The 15,205-nt window shown below is 39.0% G+C and overlaps 1 protein-coding gene across 1 annotated transcript in view; it reads right to left on the reverse strand.

Annotated features, from left to right (window-relative positions):
• The window catches only part of LOC109824732, a 15,500-nt gene extending 514 nt beyond the window's left edge, over window positions 1-14,986 (reverse strand). The window contains 6 exon segments of the mRNA XM_020391377.1: window position 1; window positions 3-48; window positions 421-941; window positions 1,445-1,692; window positions 14,511-14,701; window positions 14,704-14,986. The exon segment at window position 1 is cut by the window's left edge and continues 514 nt beyond it. Of these exon segments, the coding sequence (XP_020246966.1) occupies window position 1; window positions 3-48; window positions 421-941; window positions 1,445-1,692; window positions 14,511-14,701; window positions 14,704-14,848 (1,152 nt within the window). The 5' untranslated portion in view covers window positions 14,849-14,986.

The following is a 15,205-nucleotide window of genomic DNA, read 5'->3' on the forward strand; positions in this document are numbered from 1 at the left end:
GCGGATGGAAGATTATATCGTATGGCTCGATATTTGAGAGTCCAGGACCTAAATCATAACAAAATAAGATGGTAAACGGATATAATGAAACACATGAGCAATAAATTTTAGGGTAAAATTTAACAAAACCCCTTTTAAGTTTGGCTGATTTTGAGATAACCCATCTAAACTTTAAAAATGTCACTTAACCCGCCTTCAGTTGAGTGTTTTAGGAAACCTGCCAAGCATATTCAAAAATGTCATTTGGACGCATGTGATTTCACATGCACAGTCAGAGCTAACGGTGTTAGTTGGGGCCTTATCTGTCTAAACTTAAAGGGGATTAAGTAACATTTCTAAACTTTAGAAGGTTACCTTAGAAAACGGCCAAACTTAAGGGGCTTTCTGAACTTAACCCTAAATTTTACTCGATTTGTATACCTTGGAAGGTAGATTGTAAAGCTGAAATCCTCTGCAGAAATTTTGGGTTCCTAGGCTTACACCAGTCCCAGCTTAGCACACCATAAGTCTCATCCATACCGAGTTGCCCCTGTCGAATATAGTAGCTCCCTTGAAGTGCCCATATAGCCCAATCCAAATCCAATTCAGCTGCTACACTTGCAACGCAGCTCATAAATCTATTACCAGCAACATCTGCTCCCTTTATATCAAGTCCAAACTCTGATAGAAACAAAGGCCAACCTAGATCGAGCAGAAAACCTCCTTTCCTTGTGAAATTGTGAACTACACTTGCACATACCTCATTAATATTTCCATTCTCCCAGTCACCGCCATCAGAGAACCCGTACCAGTGTAGCTCAAAGACAAGTTTCTGTGTAAATGTTAGATGAACCTGGTTTTTTAAGAGGAAGCTGAGATCTTTGTCGTAGTCTAAACCTGAAAGTATAACAAGCACATTTGGGTTTGCTCCGTGCACAGCCTCAGCCCCTTTTTGCATGTACCTATATTGACATATATGAACAGATGAAAAACTTCCAAGTACGAACTTTCGACTACTTTGATCTTTTGTTGGTAATAAAATTTTGGGTTCCTGTCTGTACACCCCCTAAACATTCTATTTGCAAATTTACCCCTCAGATCTACAAATTGGCTAATCTACCCAGCAAATTCTCAGATTGAACTTTTTCTCGTACCCCTCTCATTTCAGACCACTAAAATTCACGAAGGTAAATTATAGCAAATATCTGGATTTGGGGATAAATATGCAAATATGGTAGACCGAGAGGATATATGTGCCAAAAAAACTTTATTTTGTTAGGAAGAGAAAGGTATTTTATTCATTATACCTCTTCTCAGTTTGAAATTTAACAATGTTAAAGGAGAGAGGTATCGTAACTCAATCTCAAACAATGTAGGAATAAATTACCAAATATTAGGATTTCATGGAAATCTGCAAATAAGATAGACCTGGAGGTATATAGGTAAAAATCCTAAAAACTTTTACCTGTACCATTCACTAACATTCTGATTAGGCCCTCGTAGCTCATTCCTGAGGCTCATTCCGATCACATTAGGCAATGTGTTGAACAGTGTTGCCATCAGAGTTAGCCCCTTTAGCCATTCATCAGGATCAAAGTATCTATCTCCAAAGAAACCATTGCCATCAAGTTTGCTGCAGCACCAGCCTGGCTTTGTTATCTGATTGTCGAGTATAACCATGAGGTTGTTACTGGCTAGATTCGCCACAACAGCCTGTTCTGAATTGCTTCAGTTGATTGAAATCTTAAATTTTGAAATTTAGAATATGTAAAAGTTGCAATTGGTGAGAAGGGAAGTTTAAATAGGTAGTCTTTGAGATGGAATGGCCTAGTTTAGCACGACCTAATTTACTACACCACAAGTATCACTTTTAAAATCTCAGGGAATCTTTTGTCAATCATGCAAACCATAAGGGATTTTCTTTTGTAACTTACGCGAGAAAAATGTAAAATGAATATTGATGGAGGAAGAGGAACATTTAAAATCTAGGCAGTCAAGGGGTATAAGGGATAATGTCAAATCAGTCTTTCTTATTACGAGCTCAGCACAACATAGTTGATATCGATATTGAAAGGACAAAATATTTTTTACACTGTTTGGAAAACTAAAAAAATGAGAGCAGGCGTTGGAAGCTCCACTTTATTAAAAGCAAAAACTTTTGCATTAACTTTATCATCATCTTCCAAGTAGGATAAAAGCAGACGCAGACATTCACAGGCGGAAGAAAAGATACATAAAATACGAGCTAACTATTAGTGCATCATTCTTAAACTTCATAATCAAATATAACAATTGGCAAGTGATCTACGATTTCAATAATTACGTCATGTCTCTTTGGTTTGATGGTGTTTCGGTTCATTTTAATATTGTAATTAACTCAGATTACAATAAAACAAATAAAAGTGAAACAAAAGAAAATTTTATATTTCCCGGGGAGGGTTCTTTTTAATGTACCGATGGAGCGTCGATCTTATACTCCGTTGACGTACTGACTAAGACAACGGGTCTTTTGTTGTTTATAAGAGGTGGATTGCTTGGAAGATAACTCAAACTTCTCTCAGCAGCTTCTCTCAAACAAATCACAAGTGCGACTACAATCTCTTTACGCATGTGTATTCTTAGCTAAGGCTTCCGAACTTGTGAAATGGATGATTTCCTCTACGTTTATAGGCTAAAAGAGAGAGTTAATGGTCTTTAATTGTGAATTAAGTAGCCATTAAGTAGGAGATAATGGGGAGCGATTATTCCCTTTGAAAATAGCTCTCAAAACGGCTATTTGGCGAACTTCGCGAGCTTAGTGAAATTCACTAAAGACGTGGGTGAGGGTCGCTATGGACATGGGCGAGTCTTCTTCGGAAGTGGATGACTTGGTCCACTTAAGTTGACGTGGGTGGAGTTCACTGGCTGGCGAACTTCTCCGATGAGTTTGAATTTGACACAGAGTTCGACTCTAGACTCAACCAATTAATGAACTGTTTGGTGAGGTTCGCTCTTGTTGTCAGGTGACCTTCGCTGCAGCTTATTGTGTGCTTAATTTTGGACCCATTTAAAGTGTTTAGCACATGGACATTCACTTCTTAGATCCAAGCTGATCATCGGTCTAAATAAAAATATATTTTGACCGTCTACAAGACCGCCCAAAGTTTTCAAGATCCTGCATTTCAATTTGTAGCTAGATTAAAATATTTTGGGTAAATGGCCAGATGTGTAATGTTGAATGTAGCTTGAGTTGTCTTGTTTGGATTGAAACTTGTCTTCATTCGCCCACTTAATCGTCAGAGGTGTACTGTTTGAACATACCTTTCTTGGTTGTAAACTTGTATCGAAGGGTGGATGATGATTGTACTTTTCCAAATCCATGTTTGGACGAAGTTTATCTTTTTCTGCTGATGAGACAATGTTGGCAAATTAGCGAAGTTCCACTGATTCTTGGTACGAGCGAAGGTCGCTCAATTTTGGGCTGCTGGGTAAAGTTTGTTGATTGACGACATTCGCTAGCTGGCAAGACTCAATTTGCTTTGACCATGTTGGCAAAGCTCGTCAGTTGGCAACGTTCGCTGGTTGGCGAAGTTTGTTGAGATTCACCTCTGGATTTGCATCATGATTTGCGGACGAAATCTCTTGATTGAAAGTCTCACAAGATCCGCTGTGGATTTGACCGAGTTTTAGGCTAAGACTTAGTCTCTTTATCCGGTCCAATCAAATCTTAATAAGATGTGATTTTCTTGAGAGTTAGGATTTTAAAAGAGGTTATAAATAGTAGTCATCCTCTTCCATTCTCACGGCCTTCATCTTCATCTTCTTTTTCCTCTCCATGTCTAAGCCATCATCGCCTAGATCGAAGATGCACCTCGACAGAGGAGCAGAGATCAAAAGGCTTCAACAGGAGCTAGCTCAAATAAAGGGCAATCAAGCGGATGAAAAAGAGATGCTTGATGAGATCGTCAAGAATCAATCAATAGCTTGGGGCGAGCTGAATCGCGATAGAGACACATGAAGCTTAGAGCGCCGAGCTCTATATAAGAGTGTTCGACGACTGAAGTGGCACTTGAAGAAGGATCATTGGATCTCCACGAGCGAGCACTCCGACAGTAACTAGGTGTCACGAACGTGAACCTAGATCGTAATTAGACATTGTGTGGCTAACTCAAGCCTGACGTTAAATTTTAGTTGCAAGAAGTACTTCTTACTGTTGATATGTTTCAGTCCCGTGCAAGCGGGGACTTCTTATTCAACAGCTTTCTCTCATCCCCTGGCATAGAGTCTAGGGAGGAGTAAGTTGGAGCTATTTTCCCTTGTTGTGGGAAAATCCTTGTTTTCTCAATCTTGTGAGATCGGAGTATGGGCTATAGCTTGGTGCAGCTCGTATATGCTCTTCTGTCGTCACATTACCCATATTTTAGAAATATAGGACAGTAGTAAATAGCAATAAGTACACATCATCCTTATAATTGGATAGTCAGAGTGTCGCCTTCTTGTAGTAAAGTCTTCGATCAATAAAAATGAACTTTTCTTGAATATTGAAATTGTCCATCTTCTGTATAATTGATCTGTGCATACTTTACTTCTGTAGCGAGCTTTGAACTCTACATGACTTGATCTATATATTGAGTCACTGTGTTGGAAGCGAAGCTCAGGCTTTCTTGTGTTGGCGAGAATCAGTTTGAAATTCGCCAAATGAAGTCTCAAATAAATCGAGTTGAAGTTTACTCAATTTGGAGACTTAGTGAAATCTGCTAAGTCATTTTGGCGAGGTTCATTATATCAGGTCTCAAACAAATTGAGTTGTGATTTTTCTCAACTTGAAGACTTAGTAAAATTCACTTGTAATGCTCTGGCGAGGTTCGCCTTAGTGCCCTGTTGAATTGGGGCGATGTTCACTTACTTAAGAAACAGTCATCTGGGGGAGACTCAGTAAGTCGGCTTAGGAGAGACTCAATGAGTTGGTTGGGCGAGGCTCGGCTAGAGGATATAAAACTTAGGTCTTCTATTTGCGTGTCTAGTGAAGTTTATTCGAAGCGAGATTCTTGGCAAAGTTCAAGGCTCGAATCTCTGGCGAAGTTCAGAGCAAAATCTTCGGCGAAGTTCGGTAGCAAAATCTTCAACGATGTTCGGCAGCGAGATATTAGGCAGAGTTCAAGACGAAGAATCTTCAGCGAAGTTCGTGAGCGAAATCTTCGGCAGAGTTTGACAGCGAGATCTTTGGTGAAATTTAAGGCGAAGAATCTTTAATGAAGTTTGAGGCTGGTCTATAAATAGACTGTTTGCCTCCTTCAGTTTGATTTCAAAAACTCTCCACTTTTCTTCAAACCCTACCTTTCTTAAAATCCCCAAAGTTCATCATCTATAGCTCCTCGTCATGCTATCTTCAGGGGAAGAGGCTCCGCTCGAGGAGCTCATCGGTTAAAGGCTGAAGAGGCGTCGATGGAGACGGAAAAGGCTATGGGTAAGCTTCGAACCCATTAATGGTGATCATCAGATCAGCCTAAATCTCGACCTATTAGGCTTTAAACAATGTCTCAAGACATTTGATAACTTGATCAGTCGTTAAAGGCGAGATCTTACAGCCACTTGTGGCCTCGTTGCTGGTAACGAAGCTTTATGAGTAGCCATCAATGGCGCTCAATGTGGTGAGTTTCACTTCTCAGGCGGAGCTCATCGCTGTTAGCCTTTTGGGCTTCTGCAGCAGACTTCATTTGAGCAGAGTTTGTTGCTCTGTTTCGAGTGATCTTCACTAGAGTGATGTTCACTAATTTGGGTGACTTTCGCTTGAGTGAGATTAGCCTATTCGAATTGGGTAAAGTTCGCTAACTTAAACATGCGAGTGAATTTCCCTATTTTCGGTTGAAATTCACTTCATCTTTGTCAACACTTAGCGATAAAGATGGTCTTCACTTATGAGCGAGGTTTGCCTCCGCTTCTGAGTATGATGGCTAAATTTGATCTTCGTCTGCTAACTCATTTGTTGTTGTTGTGCAGTTGCTTACTCGAAGGCTCCTGTGGACGATCATAATCATTTCGGTCATGATGGAACTCATAACCCTGAGGTGGCGTATGCTTTTGACGAAAGCGTCCCTCTGTTCTCTAAAGGCAGTAGCCAAGAGAGGATCGAGACCACCCGTTCTGTTAGCAATAGAACTTTATGGGAAATAATCACTGACGCAAAGTTCTCAGTCCTTTAGGAAGATGTATGGGTGAAGCCGCATTTTCTCTTCGGGGATAGTACACCTAGTAGCAATTCTCTTTTCCATTGGGGAGAAGAGTATCGGTATTATGCTCAGGGAGATCATCGATTTGCTTTACCGATGATAGAATGTCAGGTCTCCTTCATGTTCTTGCAGCGTCTTGCCGTGCCCCGACTCATACGCTATAACCTCACCAATTGGGAAGGTAGTGTCAAGATAGGCTCTTTGAAGCATGGAAGTGGCTTTCGTCAAGAAGGGTTCTACGGAGTCAACATCATAGGTCTGCGTCCGGATTTTGTGAATGAGGATGCTCCTGTTAATGAAGTACCTGTTGTCCCTAATATCTTTGGAAATGAGCTCACCAAGACTGAAGCTCAATATCCTAACGGGGAGACCAGGTTCCTTGGTTAGATTAGATCAATGGATATCCAGTAGTAGGCCCGTTTAGTGGACTTGGCTCTCGTCACCTTTGAGGAGAGATTGCGGGTGATGGGCTTTATGCTGCAGTGAGAGCTTCGAAGTACGGTGCTGAGATTTGTGCACTCATATTGTATCGCATCCTAGAGGTTTACAACACTGATAGTAATAACTTCTTCACTCTAGCAGGAGAAATCGGGATTGCTTTGCACGAGATGTTCGAAGTATCTCGTTTGTCCATGGGGGATCGCAAATATGAGGACTGTTTCCTCACTAATGAGGAGATGAACACTTTCTCTCATACTTCTCAAGTTGCGGAGGCATTTCAGAAACTAGTCTGCCACTTCCTCATTTGCTAGAGGACTATTGTGAATGTCGGATATGATAATGGAATTGGAGAACTAGAATAACTAGGTTTATCTTTAAAGAATGTTACATCAGCAGATAATACAAAATTATTTAGTGATGGACAGAAACACTTATAACATTATGTTTTCGGGAGTAGCTAAGAAAAATGTCTTTAACAGGCCGAGAGTCAAACTTTTATTTGTTTGGACTATGATTATGAACAAAGCACAGAGAGCCAAAAATCTTTGGAGGAAGCAAAAAGAGATCATTGTTGGGTATAAAACTTTAAAAGGAATTTTATCTTGCAGAACAGAAGAAGACATTCGATTAATCAAATAACATGCTGTTAGGATAGCTTTATGTTGCCTAGATACGGGTACGGGACACGGCAAATTTGTGTAAAGTAGGGTACGGGGACACGGTTGTATATATATAAAATAATTCACTTTAGATCAATATTGAATTAAATATTTATTACATTTTCATATTTTTTGTTATGTAAAGTGGAGATTATAAATAAGAAACTAAAGGAAAGTGCATGTTGCAGATGTGAATTAAGACGTCAGGATGGTAATGATTTCTTGGAGAATTGAAGACAATAATGTTAAAGAAGACAAGAAAGAGAAGAGGAACATATAGAAAAATAGATCAATTTGTATGTTATATACTTATATTATTATGTAACATTGGCTTGTATAAAAAATAGATCAATTTGTATGTTATATACTTATATTATTATGTAACATTGGCTTGTATAATCAATGACAAATGTAAGTTATGTAACTGATTTTATTATGTAACATTGGCTTGTATAATCAATGACAAATGTAAGTTATGTAACTGATTTGAAGATAATACTAAATTCTAAATTTCATTGTTTTCATCTTGAGCATACAAAAATACAAGCCTACCTCGCAAAACGAGTTAAAAATTACAAGCATACCTTCACAAGTTAGAACTATACCCCAAAATATTACAAGCATCTCTCAAAATATTACAACTATACAAGTATATTTTTTAAAGTTGTAAATATACCTCCTACAACTCACTAGCATATTCCAAAAGTTAAAACTATATTTCTTGCACCAGTTAGAAGACAATCAACATTCGACATTTTCATACTCATTAAATACAATGGTCTCAAGCTCCGGCTCGTCAAGAGAAAGGTTTGCAACTTCTAAAATGTCGGCACCATTGAATGATTCAAATTCATCTCCTCCTATGTCCCACATCTTTGTCTCCCCTTCAGAGTATTCCGAGGATCTCCTAGAAAGAAGACGGATCTCCTCCTATGTCCCACATCTTTGTCTCCCCTTCAGAGTATTCCGAGGATCTCCTAGAAAGAAGACGGAGATTTGTGTAAACATATACCATACTTCCGTTCGTTGTGGAGTCATCTTATTCCTCTTAAGAGAATGAATAAATTTATAAATGCTCTAATTTCTCTCACAACAAGAAGAGGAACAATGATGCCCAATCAACTTTAATGCTAACTCTTGCAATTTTGGTGTAGATGTTTCATAGATAACCTACCAAGATTTTACATCCATTTTCCCCCTATCATCCAAAGAGTCATGATCCGCAAATATACCTTGTGCGGTGGAAAATTTAGCAAATTTCACAGTAACCATTTTCCGCTCCTCGGAGTTAGGAAAATAACTCTTCAAGCATTTAGCTCTTTCATTGGAGATCTCGGGATCCATGTGTGGTGCAACTCGATTCGGAGCTTCAATAAGCCAAGTCGCGCTATAATATCTACAAGATAGAAAAACATTCATAAATAATATCAACTACTATAGTCTAATCAATATAGATTAAAAGTTTATTTGAGGAAAAAAATGCTCACTTTGGGTTTAGTGAATGAGCTAAGCAATGTAATGATGTATTGCTCTTATTCCATCGATCAACAATAATAGTATGTACCACAATGTAAAATGATGAATATGCATCATCCCTCTTGCCTTCTTTTCTATAAATACAATTCTTTACTTTTTCAATCATAGAATCCTACATATCATAAACTAAGTGAAGATTTGACTTGTCGGTGTCGGCAGATCGAACCATATTATAGATTGGCTCGGTAAAAAGATAATATATTCTATTTTATCCCACCAAATATCATCCAAAATTTTATCCTTAACAAATTGAGCCCTCCCAAGATTATCATCTCGATAAAGACTCCAACTCTCACTAATGACCATGTCCATAAGACCACGTTTGATCTTTTTGAATCGTCGCGACATGATAACCTATGAAGCACGGATTCACCCCCGGAGGCAACGAATCAGTGTCTGACTCGAATCGGACACGGATTCGCCCCGATACGTGCACGACACGTGTCGGACACGGCCAAAGCCGTGTCCGACACGGGTCAATGGTCAACTTGGGCGGATACGGTCAAAATGAGGGTGGATACGGGTGGGATTGGTCAAATCCAAAAAACATCGAACAAAATGAGAGAACAAAACCCGTAACCGAAACCCAAAAACCTAAAACGAAACCCTAAAATCACCTCGATCTCGTCTTCTTCTCTCCGCTGGTCCCCTCATTTTACCGCCGTTGGTCCTCATCTTCTCTCAGTGCGTCTTACTCCTCAGAAGTCAGATCTTGTCTTCGATCTCGTCCTCGATCTCCGACGACGCTCGTCCTCGATCTCCGACGCCGACGTCCTCAGATCTCGTCCACAGATCTCAGCCTCAGATCTCATCTTCAGATCTCCGACGTCTCTCTCGCTAGGTAAGATCTCGCTGCTCATTCTCTTCTCTCTCTCTCTCTCTTCGTCTCTCTTGCTCTCTCTCAATACCTCTGTCTCTCTCATTTTCTCTCTCTCAATATCTCTGGTTCTCTTCTCTCTCTCTCTTCGTCTCTCTGGTTTTCTCTCCGTCTCTCTGGTTCTCTCTCAACGTCTGAGATTTCGTCTGGTTTTCTCTCCGTCTCTCTGGTTCTCTCTCAACGTCTGAGATTTCGTTGGCAATTGAGGAAGGGTTAATGGGTTGGTTAACGGGTTGGGTAATGTTGTTAGGAAGCCATTTGGGTACTCAATATCTTCGTCTCTCTCTCTCTCGATATCTTCATCTCTCTGAGTCTATCTCTTCACTTATTTTTTTAATTTTTTTAAAAGACTTTGTTTTTTGTTTATGCAACAAACTGCTACTGCTGAGCAACTGAGAATTTGCTACTGCTGAGCAACTGAGAAAGTCATTTCATTTGGTATTTAATCTTTACATTAGTTATTGTTGTCTGAACATTTGTGTGTTTGATTGCTGAACTTATATAAATGTGTTGTTGATATTCACATACGATTAAATTGGTCTGTTAGATAATTAGCATTAGTTAAAAGGAAAAGACATAATTCTTTTTGTGCATAATTATAAAGATAAATATTGTCTTTCTTGAAGGTAAGTAGTTGTTAACTATACATGTGTCTTTTTAAATAGATAAACTTATATATTGTGAATTGTGATGCAAAATTTGAAGTTATATGCATGAACATGGTCATTGAGATCATTATCACTCAACTATTATTACAATATGAATATACATATTTAATGAATATATTATGGACATTTATTTTGGCAGATGTGTTGGAAAATTTGATTGATCCTTCATCCCTGCTTGTTGCTACTTTACTCTCAAGTATAATCTGTAAAACGAAAAACAAAGTCAGTGAGCAACAACTTATTAATTAGTATAATTAGAAAAAAAGCTTAAAATAGTAATTAGCATGCTAACTAATAAATATTTCTTGCATTGTAATTCATATTATGTTCCATATATGTTATGGTTTAATATTTAATTAGTACTTGTTGTTGTTTATAGCAATGGAAGCAGAAGGTAGTTCTGGTGCACAGTCTGTTCAAGATGATCACACTCCTTTGTGGAAGTATGTCACGAGGTTGGAGAAGATGGGTAAAGGAGGGGGAATTGGCAGTGGATGTGTAGTTACTGTCATGAAGTATTTACATCCTCTTACTCAAGGGTCAAAGCTCATCTAATGCGGACTAGTGGCCAAGGAATTAAAGTGTGCAAAGGTGTTAAGCAGCACAATATGATAGACATGCAAGCTGATATGGATCAAGCAGAAGCAAGGGTGATGGCTTCTATGCCTAGGACAGTGACGTTGCCAGGTTCTTCAGCATCAAGTGCAGCAGCAGGAAGTCAATGCATGCATTCTCGTCTAAGTGAGCCAAAGAGGAGGGGAGTCACCACTGTTGAACAGGCCTTCAATACAGGGGCAAGAGATGAATTGGATTCAATGATTGCAAGGATGTTCTATACTGGTGGGCTGTCATTTAATTTGGCAAGAAATCCTTATTTCTCCAAGATGATCACATATGCCGCAAGCAATTCAATTGTCGGTTACAAGCCTCCGGGTTATAATTCTTTGAGAACCACTCTTTTGCAACGTGAGAAGGCTCACGTAGAGAGGTTGTTGGAGCCCATCAGGGGCACATGGAAGCAAAAGGAGGTCTCTATTTGTAGTGATGGCTGGGCAGATGCACAGAGGAGGCCACTGATAAATTTTATTGCGGTCTCAGACAATGGGCCAATGTTCTTGCACTGCGTGAATGCTGATGCCGAGGGAGAGCAGAAGAATAAATATTTTATTGTAAAGAAGCTTGAAGCTTGCATTAGAGAGGTGGGGCCTCAAAATGTGATCCAAATCATTACTGGTAATGCTTCAGCATGCAAGGCCGCAGGGGCAGTTGTGGAGGGAAAATTTTCACACATCTTCTGGACTCCATGTGTTGTTCACACCCTCAATCTTGCCCTTAAGAATATTTATGATGCAAAGAATACAGAGGCTAATGCAATTTCTTATGCAGAGTACAGCTGGATTACAGATGTATATGATGATGCTTTGATGATTAAGAACTTCATCATGAATCACTCAATGAGGCTGGCTATGTTCAATGAGCATTCGAAAATGAAGCTTCTTTCAATTGCTGATACTCGATTTACTTCATGGATCATCATGCTAAAGAGGTTCACGGTGATCAAGAGAAGCCTCCAAGATATGGTTCTTAGCGACCGTTGGAGCTCGTACAGAGATGATGATGTGGGAAAAGCACAGTTTGTTAAGGAGAAAGTACTTGATGATTTGTGGTGGGATAGGGTGGATTATATTATTGCTTTCACTGCTCCTATATATGATATGATTCGGCTCACCGATACCGACAAGCCCAGCCTTCATTTGGTATATGATATGTGGGATACAATGATTGAGAAGGTGAATGTTGTTATTTATAGACATGAGAGCAAAAGAGAAAATGATCCCTCCGCATTTTATGATGTCGTACACAAAATCTTGGAGGATAGATGGAATAAGAGCAACACGCCACTTCAGTGCTTGGCGCACTCTTTGAATCCAATGTAATAATTTAGATTATGTTATCAATTCATTATTTTTGAAGTGATTATTTTTATTAATAATGTCTAATTCAATGTTAAACTTTATTAGATATTATCACGAGACATGGCTGAATGAGAATATCCATCGGCAAGCACCCCACCAGGATGAGGAGATCTCTTCGAAAAGGTCCAAGTGTCTGAGGAGATATTATCCTAATGCCGATGAACGGAGGACGGTTAACTTGGAATTTGCAAGATTCTCGGCTGCTCTTGACATTTTTAGGGATCCAGATTCTCTTGCCGATAGAGGATTGATGAATCCAACATCATGTGGGTGCTCTATGGATCCTCAACTCCAAATCTTCAAGCATTGGCCTTAAAGCTTCTAGGCCAACCCTGCTCATCCTCTTGGTGCGAAAGGAATTGGAGTACATACTCATTCATTCACTCTTTGAAGAGGAACAAGATGACACCGGAAAGGGCAGAAGATCTTGTGTATGTGCATAGCAATCTTCGTTTGCTTTCTCGGTCATCCCAAGAATATCAAGAAGGAGAATCAAAGCTGTGGGATATTGGTGGAGATGCATTCGACTCATTTCAGGGTGCCGGTATTCTTGATGTCGCCACATTGTCTCTTGATGAACCCACCATGGAGGCTATATTGTTTGCTGATGATGAAGGCAATGAAGAAGTCATCGGACTAACTTCCACTTTATCTTGATGTATTTTTTGTTTACAAACTTGTTATTTTGTGATAGAATGAGTAGAGTATGTATTCTAATTTCTTTCTGTTTACAAACTTGAAACTTGTTATTTTGTGATAGAATGAGTATGTACTCTAATTTCTTTTTTTTTACAAATTTGTTATTTTGTGATAGATTCATAATTTAGATTGTTAGTTGAATTTTATAAAATTTTCTATATATAATAATAATTTGAAAAAAAATTCCTCGTCGTATCCCCGTATCTTGTTTTTTTGGATTTCGCCGTATCCCGTATCCGTGTCGCATCCGTATCCCGTATCCGTATCCGTGCATCATAGATGATAACAACCGAAGCAAAACGAGTTTCAGCTATAGCAAGCATTTTAAACTTCACATGTTCAATGAACATTGACAATCTCAAGGAATGATTCAATATGAAGTTTCTTATAACAACAACATCATCGCTAACTTCGGTGATCCAACTACATTCCTCATACACTACCTCATTTCTTTCGGTATTTTTTGCCCCACAAATATTTTTTAAGGCAAGATTGAGTGTGTGGACAACACATGGAGTCCAAAAAAAAATGAGAATGTCTTCCTTGCACAATGCCTCCCGTAGATTTACAAACAGGTGCATTATCGGTTACGACTTGTACAACATTATGAGGACCAACCTCTTCAATGGCTTTCAAGAGAATATCAGCTATATAATCCATATTCTTAGTCCTCCCCTCCGCATTGACGGAATGCAAGAACATCGTTCATCTTCGGTCACCGTCATCACATTAATGAGAGGTCTTCTTTGTGAGTCGGACTACCCATAGTTAACAATAGAAAAAAGTTTTAAATGTGAATTCTATCGATTTGACCTATTTTAAAGGTGTGTTTCATGGAGAGAGAAAAAACCCTCATAGAAGATATAAGGGTTTTTCTTCCTAGAAACCACATTTAAAATAGGTAAGTATAAAAAAAATCCTTTTGAGTTTCAATTTATATATAAACCATCATTAAAGTGGGGGCTTGTTTCAATCAACCACCTCCCAATCAAATTTTTACAAAAAAACAAAAATTGGTTTAAAAAAATTCAAGTTCAATATACATGAGTGGTATCCTAACAAGACCTAAACATTAAAAACATAGTCATGTGCCTTGAATATGTGTTTTCAAGGGTAATTTTGAGTTTTTAGTTTAAAATTTGACTGAGAGGTGGCTAATTGCAACAAAAATACACTTTAAAGATGGTTTCTGTATAAATTAAAATCGAAAAATGGGTTCCGTATAATTATTCTATTATCTAGGGAAAACCCCAAAATGTAATTTCCAAGCACAAATGTATAATAACTCCAACGACCGCAATTGGATTTGCTGTTGAATGCAGCGTGGCCACACAGCAACATAACCCACGTTATGCGCAGAAGATAGGGGCGAACCAACCAGCCACCAATTGGCCAATAAAAGATTGCATATCTATTGGATCCCAAAAAAAAAAAAAAAAACAAAAATAAGAAAAAAAAAACATTACCTGGAATGCTTTGATGAGAGTGAGATCCAGCAACTGCGGATTATTAACCCCAACAGCAGCAGCGGACTCAAACAACCCCAACCCATTGAACGACTCCCTCACCGTCCGATTCATCAGCTTACGATTCGTGACGAGCTCAGTGGGCCAAGTAAGCCTGACGCAGTTGAAGCCCATTGACTTCACCCTCCCGCCCAGTTGCCGCACGCCAGCTTCACCCGGTGGCCTGAGCCGTCGACGATCCATCGATGGCTTGTTGATAGAGGAAAGTTTGGTATTGAGTGTGTGTCGGGGATTGTGTTGAGGAGGAGGAGGAGGATGAAGAGGATGGCAGGGGGCATGGTTGGTTGAGACTTCTGAGTTGGGTGTTTGCCGTTTGGGTTGTTGGTTTGTTGGGAGATGAGACTTGAGAGTGTAAAGAAAAGGGGAAAGTGCCGTCTAAATGTTGGATGACTGACAGCGAGGGAGGGAATGTGACACCTATGAGCGTGCAATGCTTCTTTATCTACAACTGCTCATCAAAAAAAAAAAAAATTTTGCTCGACCTTGTGAGTTATCTTAATTGTTTGTGAAATGGAAAACCGGCACCAAAGATAATATTATCTAATATTTGAAATTTAAAAGAAAAAAAAATATTATTCTTAAATCTACCACGGGAATGTTAATCAGTATTTGGTATATGAAGTCATTTACAAGGT

This window comes from Asparagus officinalis, chromosome 9 (assembly GCF_001876935.1).
Source record: "Asparagus officinalis chromosome 9, Aspof.V1, whole genome shotgun sequence".
NCBI classification, from domain to species: domain Eukaryota; kingdom Viridiplantae; phylum Streptophyta; class Magnoliopsida; order Asparagales; family Asparagaceae; genus Asparagus; species Asparagus officinalis.